This window comes from Fusarium vanettenii, assembly GCF_000151355.1.
Source record: "Fusarium vanettenii 77-13-4 chromosome 4 genomic scaffold NECHAsca_3_chr4_2_0, whole genome shotgun sequence".
Lineage (NCBI taxonomy): Eukaryota > Fungi > Ascomycota > Sordariomycetes > Hypocreales > Nectriaceae > Fusarium > Fusarium vanettenii.
This window is the reverse complement of record NW_003315879.1, coordinates 1,578,761-1,595,001: the sequence shown is the minus strand read 5'-3', so window position 1 is coordinate 1,595,001 and position 16,241 is coordinate 1,578,761. Positions and strand designations below refer to the sequence as shown.

The 16,241-nt window shown below is 53.3% G+C and overlaps 3 protein-coding genes across 3 annotated transcripts; 1 reads left to right on the top strand and 2 right to left on the bottom strand.

The window, feature by feature from the left end:
* Nucleotides 1-2,656: 2,656 nt before the first annotated feature.
* Nucleotides 2,657-6,535, top strand: NECHADRAFT_60125 (uncharacterized protein). Its single transcript, XM_003052107.1, has 2 exons — nucleotides 2,657-5,642; nucleotides 5,730-6,535. The coding sequence occupies exons 1-2, from the start codon at nucleotides 3,189-3,191 to the stop codon at nucleotides 5,985-5,987; spliced, it is 2,712 nt and encodes a 903-aa protein (XP_003052153.1). The 5' UTR covers nucleotides 2,657-3,188; the 3' UTR covers nucleotides 5,988-6,535.
* Nucleotides 6,536-6,871: 336 nt separating this feature from the next.
* NECHADRAFT_79043 (uncharacterized protein) lies at nucleotides 6,872-7,595 on the bottom strand (the record flags this gene model as incomplete). The annotated part of the gene is made up of 2 exons (XM_003051659.1): nucleotides 6,872-7,275; nucleotides 7,343-7,595. The coding sequence occupies 2 exons, from the start codon at nucleotides 7,593-7,595 to the stop codon at nucleotides 6,872-6,874; spliced, it is 657 nt and encodes a 218-aa protein (XP_003051705.1).
* Nucleotides 7,596-9,678: 2,083 nt separating this feature from the next.
* NECHADRAFT_104100 (uncharacterized protein) lies at nucleotides 9,679-14,503 on the bottom strand (the record flags this gene model as incomplete). The annotated part of the gene is made up of 2 exons (XM_003051658.1): nucleotides 9,679-9,986; nucleotides 10,039-14,503. The coding sequence occupies 2 exons, from the start codon at nucleotides 14,501-14,503 to the stop codon at nucleotides 9,820-9,822; spliced, it is 4,632 nt and encodes a 1,543-aa protein (XP_003051704.1). The 3' UTR covers nucleotides 9,679-9,819.
* Between the last annotated feature and the right edge of the window lie 1,738 nt (nucleotides 14,504-16,241).

The window sequence follows — 16,241 nt, the reverse complement described above, 5'->3', positions numbered from 1 at the left end:
ATTGTAGAGCCAAACGGCACATGGTCAAGAATAACTCCCACGATGCGCCATCAGCATGTAACCTCCGTAAGCATGGCAGCGAAGCAGGCTCATTCGTCGATAGGTAAAATCACCATGTTGTTATCGCAGCAAGAAAAAGGCCGGTCATGGCAGCTGCTCGAGCTAGCCTGGATGGGTACGTAATACGGGAGGGCTTGGTCGGATCGCTTGGCTCTGTTTTGGTGATCACTTTTTGCTAACGGGCGGTGCTGGGTCGTGTTCTCGGCCTCGTAATCTCGAGTTGACAGGCCAGGTGGGACACCCAAGACGAGGCCAGCCCATCCTGGACAAGATCTGGGTGGATCGGGGCCAAGAGGAAAAGCAACGGGAAAAGAAGACGGAGAAAACCCGCAAAAGCAAAAACGGCACTATGCACAAATGCGTGTTGTCTTCTGACTCCTGTGGCGCATCTCCGTCTTCGTGTGGTTCTAGCCCCGAGTCATCATGCAAGCCATGTCTCGCGGAGGAGCTGAATTGCTGAGGGAGGTGAGGACACGACTCCCTCGATCTGAACCGATCCAAGAGCTTTGTTGGCCAGTTGATGTGGCAGTCACGATGACTAGTACACGATAATTCGCGGAAACTATCGAGTAGTTGGTGGTGTCGATGACAGTCTGATACCGTTCGTGGTGAGGCCTTTTCCTTCCCGTCCCTTCATCACGATGAACAACCCGTCGGTTGGTGGCGGCAGCTACAGTAGTCAAAGGTCTCTATCTTGGTCTGATTGGTTTCCGACTTTCGGGATCAAGGTACGGAGACGGGTGTGCGCTTGTGCAAGAGAGTTTGGTGGGATCGACGACGCGAGGAATGGTTTGGTCAACTCAGACAAGAGCCGGTAAAGGCATTAACTGAACTGAACTGAACCTCATGAATTTGTTGTTGACCGCCTGAGGCCGTTGAGTCGTAGCGGCCGTCAAGCAAGACATCGTGCCGCCGGCTGCAACCGTTGCTCTCCAGGCCTCCACTCTGCTCTTCGCCTCCCCCGCTCTCTTGCCCGTACAAGGCAGGCCATCTTATCCCGGTAACAGGACCGGCTGAGCGATGTCACGAGCTTGTCAAGTGTCATTCAGTTGGGACGAACCTGATCCGAATGCCCTCAGAAAGGCAGCAAACAACGCGTTGCCCCAGCGGCCAGACGCAGCGCTTGCACGATGCAGGTATTATTAGATATAAATCAGCAGTGACTGCTCGCTTGCACGTTCGTCCGTCTGCCGTGCTTTGCGTTGCGCTGCTGCATGCATGCACAAGCGCTCCTCAGGTGCAGGTACACGGCGCGCTGAGCGTGACATGGGCCGGGGGGTCGAGTGGCCCCGAAGGAAACAGCGGGCGAATCGCAGCGCCCTCAAGTGCCCAACAAAGCAGCACCTCAAGAGCGTTCGTCGCGCCGAGACGAGTAGACGACCAGGGATGACCAGGGTTGGTGGCCTTGGAAGCCGTCACAGTGCAGCGTGGGATTCCAGTGTCATGTGCCGATGGCCATGCGTGTGTAATAAGGGCAATCTTGACGGTTACGGCGGTACCTATGGGGGTATATCTGTACTGGCTGCCATGAGATGGCGGCCGTCATGAACGGGGGTGAGTGAATATCAAACTGTGTGACCTGGCCTTGCGATGAAGATCAATCAATCCATGGCCGTGGTGCTGCCCTGTTTCAGTAAGATAGAGCGAGGAGCATCCAGAGGGACCTGCTTGGCGTCGTGTGCGCTGTTTGTCGGGTCAGTTAATTGCTTGATATGCTTTTAGATCCAGGTACCCAGCAGGTTTGCCATGAATTTAATCAATCAATCGAAGGGTTTGGACGGATGGGATGAGATGGCATCTTGTTATTGGAGCACGATGCAATAACATGAACGAACACCTGCTGGCAATTTGCTGAGAAGAGTTGCACAGTGCGGGCCTTGAATGGATGGGATGGACAGACCGTCAAGTGGAGTAGAGTCAAGAAGGAGAGACCAAGGAAAAAGGTGGAGGCCCCTGAACGTGGAAGATGGGAAGGAGCGAAGGGGGTGAGAATGTCGAGGTTTTGGCCCTGGAAGACGCGGCCTTGTGTGATTCTCTCCTCCCTGGAGCCTCTTGTTGTGCCTCTTTGGGCTCCCTTGTCTCCTCCATCGGGTGCCCCTTGTCACTCCCATCAATTCGCCCATCCTCCATCAAGCAGCTATGGCATGGCATCCATGGCATCCATCCATCGTCCATCGCATTTACGGCCTGGGCGGATGCTGGAGTTCCCCGAGGTGGCGCCCCTTGGTGCCTGTGGTGTCCAGGGCGGGCAAGCCGCTAAGAGGGTACCTGGCCAGGTACCTGGACTATAGCGAGCCGGGGGGGTCCATGGGGGTCCTTTTGGGGGGAATGGACTTGGATGGGCAGCGGTACCAGAGGACCAGGTCCCCCTTGGCCATTTCCGGCGCTTCGTCCGCTCTCGTGTTGGTTGCAGCGGTACATGCTCCCGTGTACCTAAATCACGAGTGGACCCCTTGCTCGCAGTGGGCGCTGTGTGGCTGAACACCCTCCAACCCCAGCAGGCCTTCCATTTGCCTTTTCCCTCCATCTCTCCATCTCGAAACCGCCTTGCCCCCTCCCCGTCTTCTCTTCTTCAACCCTTCCTCCGGCTGCACCTCATCGACAACGCCGCCTTTGCGAGCGCCGAACCTCCTCCCCCTTCCTCCTCCCGACATCTTCTGGTGCGATTCCAGTCGCTCTCTTGTCTTCAGAGTTGCGCTGGTCTTGTCCGTCCACTCCTTTTCATTAGTTTAAACAACCTGTCTGTCGAGTTGCCTTCGTCTTTTCGATTTCAGCCATCCAGCTCGACGACACCAAAGCAGCCTTTTTTGCCATTTCCGCCTGGTCCGTCACCCTAGCCTATTCGCTCGTTTCCAGCCTCGATCATAGCATTGTCCCCAAGTCGATGTCATTTAGCGTTTCTCGTGCCGTCGACTTGCAATTCCCAAGACTGGTCAACTGATTGTTGTGACGTCTCAGACCGCGACGGTTCGACGAGTTAATCCATCACCACGCCCGGTCACGACTATTCGAACGAGAAAGCAAGCGAGCCTCACGGTTCCGGAACGGTCGGCTTGCTTGTCCTATGAACCCTTAATTCACACCCAGTTGCCCATCACTTCGATTGCCGCTGCGCGGCTGAGGAGAAGATGGCAACCACCTTCGGCCCCGAACAGTTAACCCGGCCATCCGCTGGCCCAGCTTTCGACAACCCCGCGGATCGATTCGTTTTCCCGATGGATCCTCTGGCTGCGTCCCCGTCACTTGACCCCGAGTCTCGTGCTGACCCTCCACCTAATCCTCCATTCGTCTTCCCGGCTCAACCTCCCGCCTCGGCACCATCCTCCTTCTCGCGAGCCACAGGTCGCCGGCCCATGTCTGCTATCGAGACACCTAACTTTAGCTTTGGGTTCTCCGCTGAAAACGCGGAGAGGCAGAATCGATCTGCGTTGCCAGACTTCAGCTTCAACCCTGGTGCTCTTCTCCCTCCAGATCCCCAGACACCCTGCCTTTTGACTCCTCCCGTGTCTCCTCGGAATATCGCATCACCACAACGGCCCGGTGGTCATGGACATCGAAGAGGCGGCAGTGAGTTTGTTGGTGGCCGTCTTCGTGAGGGCAACTCCATTGCTGTCATGAGCACAAGTCCAACCAAATCAGAGAGTGGGTTTATGACACCTACTTTCCAACCCCCGAGAAGAGGACACCGAAGAGGTATCTCGGGTGCTATCTCGACTAATGATTTGCCCATTCTGCAAGCACCCGTGTTCGATGCCTCTGGTCGAGGAAGCAGTGCACCAACTAGCCCAACTGGTTACATCCAGCCCGAGAACAGTGTTTCCGCTCAGCTCGATGAACCCATGCAGCTCGAACCCCAGGCTGTCCCAACGGAGCAAGCGGATGACACCAAACAACCTGCCTCGGCACACAGTTCCCCCAAAGGAAGTCCAAAGCAGAGCAAGGCAGTGCCGAAAGCGCGAGTCGGTTTCTCGGATACGCTAGAGTTTATCCCACGGCCGCTATCCCTAGTCTCTAATGAAACGTCCAGCACGGTAACAGCACGACCTGGACATTCAGTTTCCGGGAGTATTTCTTCAATCGTCTCTGCTGCATCCCCCAGTGGTAGAGATAGCCCGGTGCCACTTTCTCGAACATCAACACGCGAGCTTACAGATTCGAGACCGAGCACCGCGGGCGCTATTCTCGAACGCACCCAGGATACATCTAATACCACGTCTTCACCAAAGCGCCGGAACTCGATCCCAACACTGCTTCACCTTGCCGAAGCGTCCAAGGCGGGAGAACCTGAACCTAGTCCAACCAAGGTTGCCAAGCGGTGGTCGTTTTTCGCCTCAACCACAGGCTCTTCCCCCACCAAGACACGACCACACAGTTCCAGCTCATCTGATTCTTTGCCAAAGCCAGCTCCTGGATCCGAACACGGCTCCGATGCTGCTGGTGAAAGTCTTGACACGGCTCCCGCCAAACAGAAAAAGAGCAAGAAGGGGAAGAAAAAGAAGAAGAAGGTCAAGGGCTGGGCTGGTGCAATTCTACCACGAAAGCCCAAGAGCCACACCAAGCGTTCCAAGTCGGATGAAGTTCGTCCTCCCACACCGCCAGCCTCGAGTGTTTCACGAGACGATGACGATGGTGAGATGTATGAAGAGCCCGAATTGCTTGAGCCATCTATTCCATCCTTCACTGTCACAGAGTCTCCCAACCTTCCAGCGGAAAATGACCTGCCCAGGCCCTCAGACGAAACAACATATCCCATGATTGATCTTGACGCAGCTCTTGGACCCTTCAATACACCACTGCCGTTGAACCCAGAATGGGAGGCAGCGCAGCGAGCCGCTGGCAACACCACCAACAAGCGAAGACTCCATAGTGCTCAGGGTATGAAGGGATTCACTGGTCCAGGCATGCACTACCATCGACGTGCGGAGTCTGCTCCCGATCTGCCTCCTTTTGACCCTGGTAGGGCTGGTATGCACCGCTACAACAGCAGCTCGACGATGGCCGATGTCTTTGAAGAAGACGAAGAAGACGAGTCCAAGACACCAGATGATTCCTCTGAAGAGGAGTTCGAGTCAGACAGTGATGCAACTCCCCCAGCTGGCGTCACTAAGGACCCATTGCTCGATGTTCAAGATAAGCTCTCAACTCACAGCTCAGCACAGAGCATGAGGCGGACGAGCTCTAGCTTGAGCGACAAGGATCAGATCACAGCTGGCTCAGTCCGTGCCGAGCGCTCCAAGTCATCTCTTCACGACAGCGTCATTGTCGAGGAGGAGCTGCCAAGTGTCATCTTCCGGTCACCCTTCGCATTTCCTGAGCGCAACGATAACGCGGACTCAGCTCCCGCTTCGCTCAGGAGGGCCTCGGGCAACAAAGATCTTGCTCCTGTCGATATTGGCCCCGCCCACCTCCCTACACCGACCAACGTTCCCAACAGCCCATATGCCATGAGCCATTCGTCCTCATTCCCGTCCCCCAGGTCACCCATGTCGGTTGAAGTGCAACGCATCTCGACCGCTCCTTCATCAGTTGCAGATGAGAACAATTTCCAATCCTTGTTGCTCATGGGCGAGCCTGGCCCCGAGGTGCGAATTTCTGTGGACTACGACATTCCATCACTTACCTCGAGCAACTCAACGATGACGCGGGAGAGCATGTTCCTCCCTAGCCAGCGTATGTCTCAGCCGATTCTTCGTGAGCCACGCCCTGTCTCGGTGTCATCTGCCGCGTTTGGCCGCCGTCGATCCAGCCTCGCCAGTCTGAGCCGTCTCATTAGCAGCTCTCATGGCGAACGCAGCAAACTGTCGATGGAAGTGACACTTGACAATGAGTCGACTCACAAGAAATCAAAGAGCAGCCGAACGAAGCGACTTAGCCGGATGATGCAATTCTGGAAACCCACCGCCAAAGAGGGTTCATCCAAGCAGTAATGGTTGGCTTGATAATGGATTTTGGCTGGCATTACTGGCACTTTATTACTATGTCCATAATTCTTATGTGGGCATGTGTACAATATGTTTGACATTCGCGCTTCACAAACTTGCCCCTGGCTTGGTCAATTAGCTCGACTCAAGTCAAGTCAAAGCCTGGGGACAAGCGAGCCGAAGCGTCAAGTCCGATCGAACGAGGATTCCAACAACAAACAGACTTATACTCAAGGAATCGGATCGGCACATCATTTAAGACTTTTAGTTTAAAAGGACGGAAAGGGGCGCAGGCGGTTAATGATTGCATGATTAGCATTGGTACCTGGCATAAGCATGCCTGGCTCCCGGGCCAACGGGCCGCTGGTTGAGTCGGGTTTGACAGGCAGCTGACACTGAAGGTCGCTGGACACACAAGAGACTACGAAGGAAGGATTTGGATGGCATCTCCGAGTGACTGGTTATGCCAGTTGGAGAATGGGATGATCTAGGTATTTGGTGAAGGACGAGGCAGGGTTGGTGACGCACAGAACTAGTAATGAATATAGTGCTGCAATCATGGATCTTGGTACAATTTTGTGATAAAGTTTTGCCTCGTGAAGCCATCAGGAGTCCCGTATGAGTACCTCATGAGCCGTATGAAGTTTGCCGAATTAGCTTGACTTGAGATAGGTATCATGCGTTTCACGATGTTGCCCGAAGAGTTGTCAAGTTGTCTCAGTGACGGTCATCAATCATGAATTTTATCCAAGTATGTGTGTATGTATGTATACTACTCCAATGCAGCTCTTTAAAAGGGATCAAGAAAGCAACAAAACAAGCCCAGCCATAAACGCCCATAATATCTCACATGTCCTGTCTTGATCCATGCCCAGCCCTAATCACGCACACTACATCCACTTCTTGGCCATGTCGGCCAGGCCACCACCCCAGCTGTCGTCGCCTCGTCCGCCGCTGAAGGATCGGGTATCGCGCTCCATACGGACAGAGGTGTTTCCACCAAATCCACTAGCCATGCGGACAGCCTCGCCGACAAGGCCAGACGAGTCCCCAGTGGCAGCCTTGGAGGCGACGCCCAGCATGCGCTCGATAGCCGGAGGGATGCGCAGGCCGAAGCGAGCGAGGAGGGCCGTCAGTGCGCCCCCGGTGATGAGGGGCATGATGACGAGGAAGAAGACCTTCCAGGGGTGGCGCTTGGCCCAGTGGACGAGGTCGCGGAGGAGGCGCTTCAGCTGCTTGTAAGTCTTTTGGATGAAGCCCTGGCGAGGAGAGCGCTTGTAGTAGGACGAACGGTCTGGAAGGAGCACAAGGGTCAACGTCTGGGGGGGCGAAGTGGTCTACTGAAGGGGGCTGAGACTTACTGTTTCCAAAGAAGCTGGAGCGGCTGTTGTTGCCACCGCCGAGTCCAAAGAAGGAGGCGCGAGAAGAATTGTGCTTTCCATAGCGGTCGCCGCCAAAGATGGAGCCCGCAAAGGAGCGGCCACGGTCGGGGGAGCTAGATCGTGATCGCGAGCGGGAACGGCGCTTCTTGTGGGAGCGAGAGGAGCGATGGCGGCGGTGAGAAGAGCGGGTAGAGAGGACGGAGGCGCCGTCATTCCAATCGAGGAAGCCCATTGCGCCCGAGTTTGCTTTCGCGGTAGAGAAAAGTGGTGAGATTTCAAAGAGGCGAGGGTATATCTCGAGGGGACTCGGTGTGGTTTCTTGTCTCGCGAGTACGTATGCGCGCGGGGAGGCGGGCAAAAGTGAGACAAGGAACCAAATGCGTCAATTGAAGTCGCGCAAGGGAGTCGAGTATTTTCCCTTGCGTCGGCGATCCAGCTGAAGGCAAAAGGTTTTGAGGTTGAAGGAAGGATGGGCGCTATATGCAAACCACACTTTGCAGATGCAAGTCAGAGCTGAGATGGAGGAGACGGGAGCGGGTTAGGAAGTGGGCTGGGCTCACCGTAAATTCGAGTGGCTGGGCTGGGCGTGGACCAAGCTTGGCCTGGGCTGAGCAGATTAGGTGAGGTCCTTCCGTTGGAGTTCACTGAAACGAGACGCACGCACTTTTTAGGGGCTAACGTGCGGGGACCCTGGGGCTAACTAACGTATTTGGGGAGGTTAGCTGATCTTTAGAGTCTTGGGTCCTGGGGTTTCTCGTGATATGCGATTGTTGATGGTATTGTAGAGTAAAATATCTAGGTGGAAACTTGCCAGTAAGAGTTTCTTCACCGATGTCGACTTTAATACGACGTTGTGGGAAACAAGCGAGGGCTCATCCAGCTCGAACGCAACCCTTGCCTGTAACACTTTACATTATCAGGACATGGATTACCTGCAATCGAGCCAGTTGGACAAGCCTGATCAGAGCATGAAGAGAACTACGAGATCTGGGAGCAAGAGGGTTACATTTTTATAGTCTTGTTAATATTTCCATCTTAAAGCTAAATACTATTCCATCTCGAAGCTTATTTTCACCCACTACTACCAAATGCACCATCCCTGAATCCCACCAATTTCACCAAATATCCCTCGAAAGACTTCTTTGGTGGCATAGCTATTCCCAGCTATAGAACAGCTTAAGGGCGTGCTTCAGATGCGCATAATGCTCGTCGTAGACCAGCTTCAACACTTCCCGTACTCATCCCTTACTACACACAGCTCTTGGCGACCATTTGGTAGCATGACGAGCAGCTATTCATCATTACAATATTATGCAAGGCTATGCACACGAGGAGATATGTCTGTCCCAGCGAGTAATCTGTAAGTCAAAATCCAGCCAGTTGTCTACCAAGGTCCTTGAAGTACAACCACCACAACTCGTTCCACAGAGGAAAAGGAGAACCCTCAAGATGTAACAAAAAACGACAAAAAAGAATCGTAGCAGCTGCTGGTGTCGATCCAGCGCTTCACTAAAGGTCAGTCTCTGAATAACATGTCTCTAGGATTCGAAGTTGCTTACACCTCCGGGTTATGAGCCCGGCTGTTTCGAACGTTAGTAGATGATCAAGAAATGAGTGAATCTGTGTGTACATACCGCGCTTCCACTGCGCCAAGCTGCTTTCTTGGGTGGATTCTCGCTTTGGAAATGCCTCTAATGAAGGGAGAGAAACGAGCTCTGCCAGCCTCGAAATCCACTCTCGTGCGTGGTTGATATGAGTATACCCACTGTGGTGGATTTGGTGAGGGCTTCGCGCCCTTAGCTGCCACTGCCCATTGGGGCTCATTGACTTGCTCTATGGTTCCTTGATTTGATATCAAGTCATAAAAAACCGAGCGTCTGTCTGAATTCTCGGGTCCATTAAGCCGTATAACTTGACCGTCACGCCGAGTGTTGTTCAGACAAGCCGGAGCCGGAGCCGGAAGCCGGTGTGGTGTGGGGCAATACGGGGCCGAACACAGCCGGCCCGGTGTGTCGGCCCCCGTGCGGGTCAAAAGATGCCGATGAAGGTAACGAAATGAGCACATCCTGATCTGAGGATAGCAATTAAGACAGAAAAAAGTCTGCAAGATGATTAGAAGAAAGCTTGAGAGCATTATCTCTTATGATAGTTTTAATCATGAAAAAGAGTCATTTCCTTAGACGAGTCAGAGGTGTTTTTACCGTAGCAGTGGCATCCGCTGGTTTTATCAACAACAACTAGACAATGTGGTTGTTCAATCGACTCAACATATATCCAGCACGCACATAGCATTATCAAGTTTGAAAACCTATTGTGTATGTCAAGTATTGCCTTGTCATGGCCAATCTTATTATCCATTTATGATGCCCAGTCTAATATCAACTCCATCTATACCCATTCTAATCTCTATTAACTTTTATCCCAATCCTTATTCGCTATTATCATTCTTTCACACTCTACTCCTTCTTCTTCTGGAATGGCTTCTTGATCAGATCCACCAACTTGCCCAGTCCACCAAACACATAGCCGAGGCCAAAGCCCCAGCCGCGGACGCGGACGGTGTAGATGAAAAAGTACACCAACATCCAGTTGGAGATGCAGAAGGCAAGGAAGATGCCAAAGTCTAGTTATCAAGTTAGTATATGTATTGAATTAGATTAGGTCAAGTGACATACCTCTCCACTTGTCGCTCGCATCAATGTTGAGCGACTCGAGATACTGGTTACCAGAGCTGTAGGGACAGTACTGGCAACCGCTAGTAGCATCGGGGTTCAGGAGATAACCTCCAGCAGACTTGGCAAAGTCCCCTGCGTAATCCTGACATGTCTGGTTCGGGGGAGCATCAAACTTGGCCGTCTCCTCAGGGGCACACCTAACGGGAGCACCATCAAGAGTAGCCGCAAGCATGCCGCCGATCCAGTAAGTCGAGGGGTTCACGTAGTACATCCAGTACCTCCAGAACACGGGAAGCATCGAGTAGGGACGGACGACTCCGTTGAACAAACTGAACATGACGAAAAAGAAGGGCAAGACGTTGGAGATGACAGTGAAGCTAGGGGCGAATGCACAGATCCATTGACCCCAGCTGGTCATGAAAAAGAACATGAGAAGCGTCATCAAGAAGGTGTATCCAGAGACGGAGCTCTCAGTGGGAAGTCCAGTCGGCCAGTACCAAAGCACCCAGTACAGCACAGCCGAAATCACGGCAGCAGGGATATCGGCAACAATGTTGGCAGTGCAAAAAGCGACCCATCCGTAGATTCGAGAGGGATACTCTCGAGCCTGCCACAGAGCCATGTTGGTGAAGAACTTGGGCACAACGCCGTTGACGATGGTGGGAGGCACGGTAACGATCAGGAAGCAGGTGAACATGCGGTTCTGCATGTCCTGCATCGTGTAGCCAAGCTTCCAGAAGGTGAAACCGTTAAAGATACCAACAATGACAGCGACAAAGAACTTGCCATAGATGTAAGAGGGGTCACGCCAGTGTTGCTTGAACATGCGCTTGGTCAACTCAACTGACTGAAGCCAAGTCGAAGCAGCAAACTCGGCATGCTCTCCATCGCTGGACTGTCTTCCTTCAGTAGCAGAGCTTCTAACCCGCTTGAGACCATCAATCTCTTCAAGAACCCGTTCAGCTTCAACACTCTGGGCCCATTCCTGGTTCCAGTCAACCTTGGTGCCATCAGGTCGCTTGTGAGGTCGGGCAGCAGTCTCGAGGATGAACTCGGCAATGTTCTTGTTGGGGGGGCAGACAGCTCCGCGCTCAGCAAAGTAGTTGATGATGTCCTGGCCGTTCTCTCCCATGGGACCAAAGTAGAAGGTGTTGCCACCAGGGTTCAGGGCGAGGACCATGTCGAACTGCTGGATGAGGACGGAGCTGGGCTGGTGGATGGTGCAGATGATGGCCTGGCCAGCGCGGCTGAGCTTCTTGAGGAAGCGGACGATGGAATAGGCAGATTGGGAGTCAAGACCAGAGGTAGGCTCGTCGAGAAACAGAAGAAGGGATGGCTTGGCTGCAAGCTCAACACCAATAGTCAATCGCTTTCGCTGCTCAACACCAAGAGACATGATGATGGCATCCTCAAGGTCATTGAGTTCAAGGAGATCAATAATCTTGTCGACATAGGCAATCTTCTCAGCACGGGGGACAGAGGCACTCTGGCGCAGGATGGCAGAGAACTCGATGGCCTCTCGGACAGTTTGAGTAGTGTCGTGAAGATCACCCTGAAGGCAGAAACCGGTATTCCTCTGGAAATCTGCGGTCAGGGGTCGGCCATCAACAAACATCTCTCCAGTGACGACGCCGACGGTCTGACGCTGGGAGAGAGTGTTGAGAAGAGTAGTCTTTCCGGCGCCTGAAGCACCCATGAGAGCAACCATGACACCTGGCTTGGCGTATCCGCTGACCTTGTTGAGAAGCTTCCTCTCTCCTCCCATGTAAGGGACACTGTACTCGATGTCTCTCCAGGTAAAGATGGACTCGCTGTCGGTGATTTGCTCCAGGGGCTCATCCGAGGCATCAGCGGCAGTGGAATCAGCCAAGACGGTAGAGGATGAACCACCAGCCTCCATAGCCTTCTCAGCATCAGCAGGGGCAGCAGCCTTGACGGCCTGGTCCTTTGCCTTGTGGCTCTTCTTGAAGATCAAGGCACCGCCTCCTCCAGCAGCAAAGCTAACCATCTCAGTGGCGATGACGGTGACGATGATGTAGAGAACGGCAAAGGCAATGACCACACCAAAGTTGCGCCAGAGATGCCCACGAGTGTAGTTGTACGTGATCTCCAAATAGTCACTGCCAGTAACCTGTCGCTCATTGACTCCGGCTCCGCTGATGGCACATCCTTGGTACCTTGACTGAACCCCAGGTCCCTGAGGGACAAGCTGCTCAGGGGCACAGTCCATGAGACGGTCCGACAGCTCGTTGGCCATAACAGCCTCAAAACTGTAGCTGAGAGGGTTGATCCAGTAAATCCAACCAAACCAGATATAGTCCTTCAGAAGCTGAGTCTTGGGAATGACGTATCCGGTGTAGATGATGAGCAGATTGAGCGAGATGCCAGAGAACCGCACAGCAGTGTTGATCTCGGGGGACAAGCTAGCAAACATGCGGTACAGTGCCGTGACCATGATTGTGGTGGTGTACACAAAGAGCAGGTAGATCCAGAACTTGGAAGCGTCCACGTCAAGGCCCGTCATGAAGTACATGATTATGCCAAAGATGCAAACCTGGACGAAGATGACGGGGAAATCGAGCACAACTCGGGCGAGAGAGACGGCGGATGGACGGTAGAAGGCGTAGTCATGATGACGAGCAACTACTGAACGTCCAGACACGGCCTTCATGAGTTCAGACAACTGAAGCCAACCGAGGAAGAGAATCGAAAAGAAGAGAGCACCGCCGCGACTGAAAGCACCTGCAGTGTTGGTGGGCTGTCCGTAAAACAGAGAACCCACGATCAGACCGTTGGAGATGATGATGAAGAGCTTTGTCCAGAGAGTTGTGGTATCGCCAAAGAGAAGCCAAGCTTCTCGCTGAGTACAAGCAATAACCTGTCGGATGAAAGAGATGGTGTAGGGCGACTTGTCCGAGACGTGCTTGGACTTGGCCTCCTGCACAGCACCCTGAAATCTCTTGGCATCCTGATAGTCAGACTGATGAAGGGACTCCTTGTATGCAGCAACGTCGTCGAGGAGCTCCTGGTAGTTGGGCGAGTTTCGGAAAGCCGACTCAAGCTCCTCAGGGGTCCGGGGAGCTCGGTGCTCAAAGCCGGGCCGGAAGCGGCGCTCAGTAGGGTCCGTGACGGCGGTCAAGAAATCGGCCGTGGTCTGTCGCTCGGGGCACTCGAAGCCGAGATCGATAAAGTACTGCTTGGCTTTGTTGGCAGGACCCGAAAAGATCTGTCGTCCCTGGTCGATGACCAAGACCTTGTCCATAAGCTCGTAGATGCCTTCACCAGCTTGATAGAGAGTGACCAAAGTCGTCCGGTTGCTGATATCAGTCATGATTCGAAGGGATCGAGCGTAATCGAGGGCAGTCGAGGCATCAAGACCTCGAGTCGAGTTGTCCCAGGCCATGACGGTCGACTTGGAGGCTAGAGTCTCTGCGATGGAGACTCGCTTCCTCTCACCACCAGAAACACCACGGGTGAAGTCATCACCAACGACGGTGTTCTTGGTATGGCTGATTCCAAACATCTTCATGAGGGCGTCGACGATGACTGGGATGTCTGCCTTTTCCTTCCTCTTGGTCTTGTTCATGAGGGCAAAGGCCAGAGTCTTCCACACGCTGAGGGTAGCAAAGTGGATGTCGTCTTCGCCGTTGTAGTTGACCTCTCCTCGATACAGCTTCTTCTGCTCGTCCGCAGGGATACCGCTGTAAGAGACGTCTCCTTCGACAGCTGCAAACGACTCGCGGTTGTTGCTGATGGCTTTCAAAAAGGTACTGCATCCAGCACCGGGACGGCCCAGAACGAGCATCATCTCGCCATCTCGAACACAGCCGGTAAAGTCATTGATCAATGTTCGAGTGGGAGGCTGGCCAAATCGAAAGGCGGGGATGAACTGAGAAACCAGACGGTAGAGATCGGGACCAAAGGTGCCAAGGATGGCATCGGGGACGGTCCGAACAAATGAGGTGGTGCTTCCGATACCCTTGACGGTGAGATTCTCGTAGACGACTCCAACACGCTTGAGAGAACCATCTTCGCTGCGCTTCTCAAAGTGCCCTTCGCGCATAAACTCTCCAAGCTCAAACACATCATCTTCATTGGGACCGGCTTCAACATCGGTGACTGAGTCGTCGTCCTCAGCACGCTGCTGTCGTCTTGACTGAATGCGAGAAGCGGCGTGGCTGGTTCTGCTCTTTGTCGTGTGTGCCTTGCTGACGTGTGATTCGCCAGTTCTCGTCTTGTGCAGGCTCATGAGATTGTGTCGGAGAGACTCAAACTCGTGCATGGCGTCCTGCTCGTGGACGTCTTCTTGGTTGCGCTCACCCCATTTTCCTTCGGGGGCGACATCTGATGAGGAGGCATCACTGCCTGCTTCGTTTCGTCGATGATCATCTTGGGGAGGGTGTTGTTGTTGCATGGACGATTCTGTCCGGCGAAGAGCATCGCCGTCCACAGTGTTGCCCAACATGTTGACGGTTGATTTGTATGGGTTGTGCTCTTTACACGAGACGTGAATGCAGGTGTATTATTGAGGCGATGCCTCGACTGTTATAGATATGCTGCTCGAGTTCAAGATACAAAACCTGTGGAGATAAGCCAGTAAGGCCGTGAACCTTGTCTCTGAATCAAGTCCATTGACCCGGCTGCAGTGGATTTATAGCCATCCCGTTGCGTATTGGCCTCTGGGCGTATCACTAATGTGCACATTTTTAATCAATGATGCAAGATTGCCTGGGGGCTTGCAGGCGAGATGCCCACACTAGGGGCATGCCTCGTAGTGTTGCTGTCAAAATCAACACCCACCATGCATCATGATGAGTCTTGTCCCAGAAACGGACTAACACGGTCTGCCCTGGAGTTAGCTTCTTGTTTCCGACAAGGCTCCGGACCAGTCATAAACGTGGCGTTGAGAGCAAGATGGAGATCCTGACTCGGGATATCTGAGTCTGGCCCACTTGGAGCACATCCAACGGAATCAGGCCGAAGATGAAGATCTTTTCGCTTCGGACATAATCTGCGGATTTAGGACAGGGGAGGGTAAGCGTAGGGCGTCCAGGTCTCACTTTGAGGGTCCAGAGCCGCAGAGCCGCGACGGTGAGTGTGAATCTCTCAGAGACAAAAGATTTGTGTGTTGCTCCTGTACTGTTGGGACGACGTCGTATTGGTAAGCACGGCATAACTCCTAGTGCCAGTCCAACCCAAAGCAGTAAAGGGATCTGCGTGAGGCCGGGTCTGTAAGCAGGGGAAGCTCCTCAACGTTGAAAGCTGATTCACGGTGGATGGTTTATCAGCGGCAGACAGACACCTGTATCCTCTTTCGTCCTGGGGCATGGAATTCTTTCTTCATCTTTAGATTCGTCGACTAATACGTTTCGGCCGATCAGACGGACAAAAGCCCCGGCAGACGAAATGCAACTGCTCGTGATAATGCCAAGAGCTGGCCCATGTTAGGTCGAGGGCTTATCTTGCATAACGTTGATGGCCTCGGACCGTTTGTTGAGGTGTGATTATTAACTTGCCGTGTGATTCATCGGTGAAGCCTTGGCTCATCCGACGGGCTCTGGTACGGTGACAGTTGAGCTTACGACGATGAATGAGGAGGTGTTCGTGAATGAAGGCGACCAGGGGATTCCATTTAGTGAATGTTCTCCAAGCATAACTGGCAGAATAGTAGCCATAGCAACAATAGCTCGTCTCCCTTGATGCCCTCAAGTCGCAGCCAAGTCCGATGCCCTGCAGCTGAAACCGTCCAGGGTTCAAATCTAGCGAAGCCGCCAAAGGCGCAACACGGCAACTAATCAAGCGTTACGTTGTACGTGGCGCTGACTGTCAAATGTCAACAAGACGTACTTCCCTCGTATCCCCTTGTCGGAGATTATACAAATCCCATCCCATGTGGCAGGGTTTACGCCGTTGATACGATCGCCGCCGGGGAGTTCGGTCAGGAGCTTTGGGGGGTTTGACGCAATCAACCCGCTTGCGTGCATGTTTGGACACCCTGTAAGATTTCCTACAAGGTGAGATTATACTTGACGCCCGCCGTTTCCGCTTCTACGGTTTTCTCGGCTTCCATGCCGATCCGTTTCCCTCATTGGTTGAGAAGGACTGTCGGTATCGTCGGGTAAGCTGACAGTTCTATCCGGGCGTGTCGGGGTCGGGTTACAAAACGGCAAAATATCCGCCTTTTCTTTTGTTCATATTTGGCT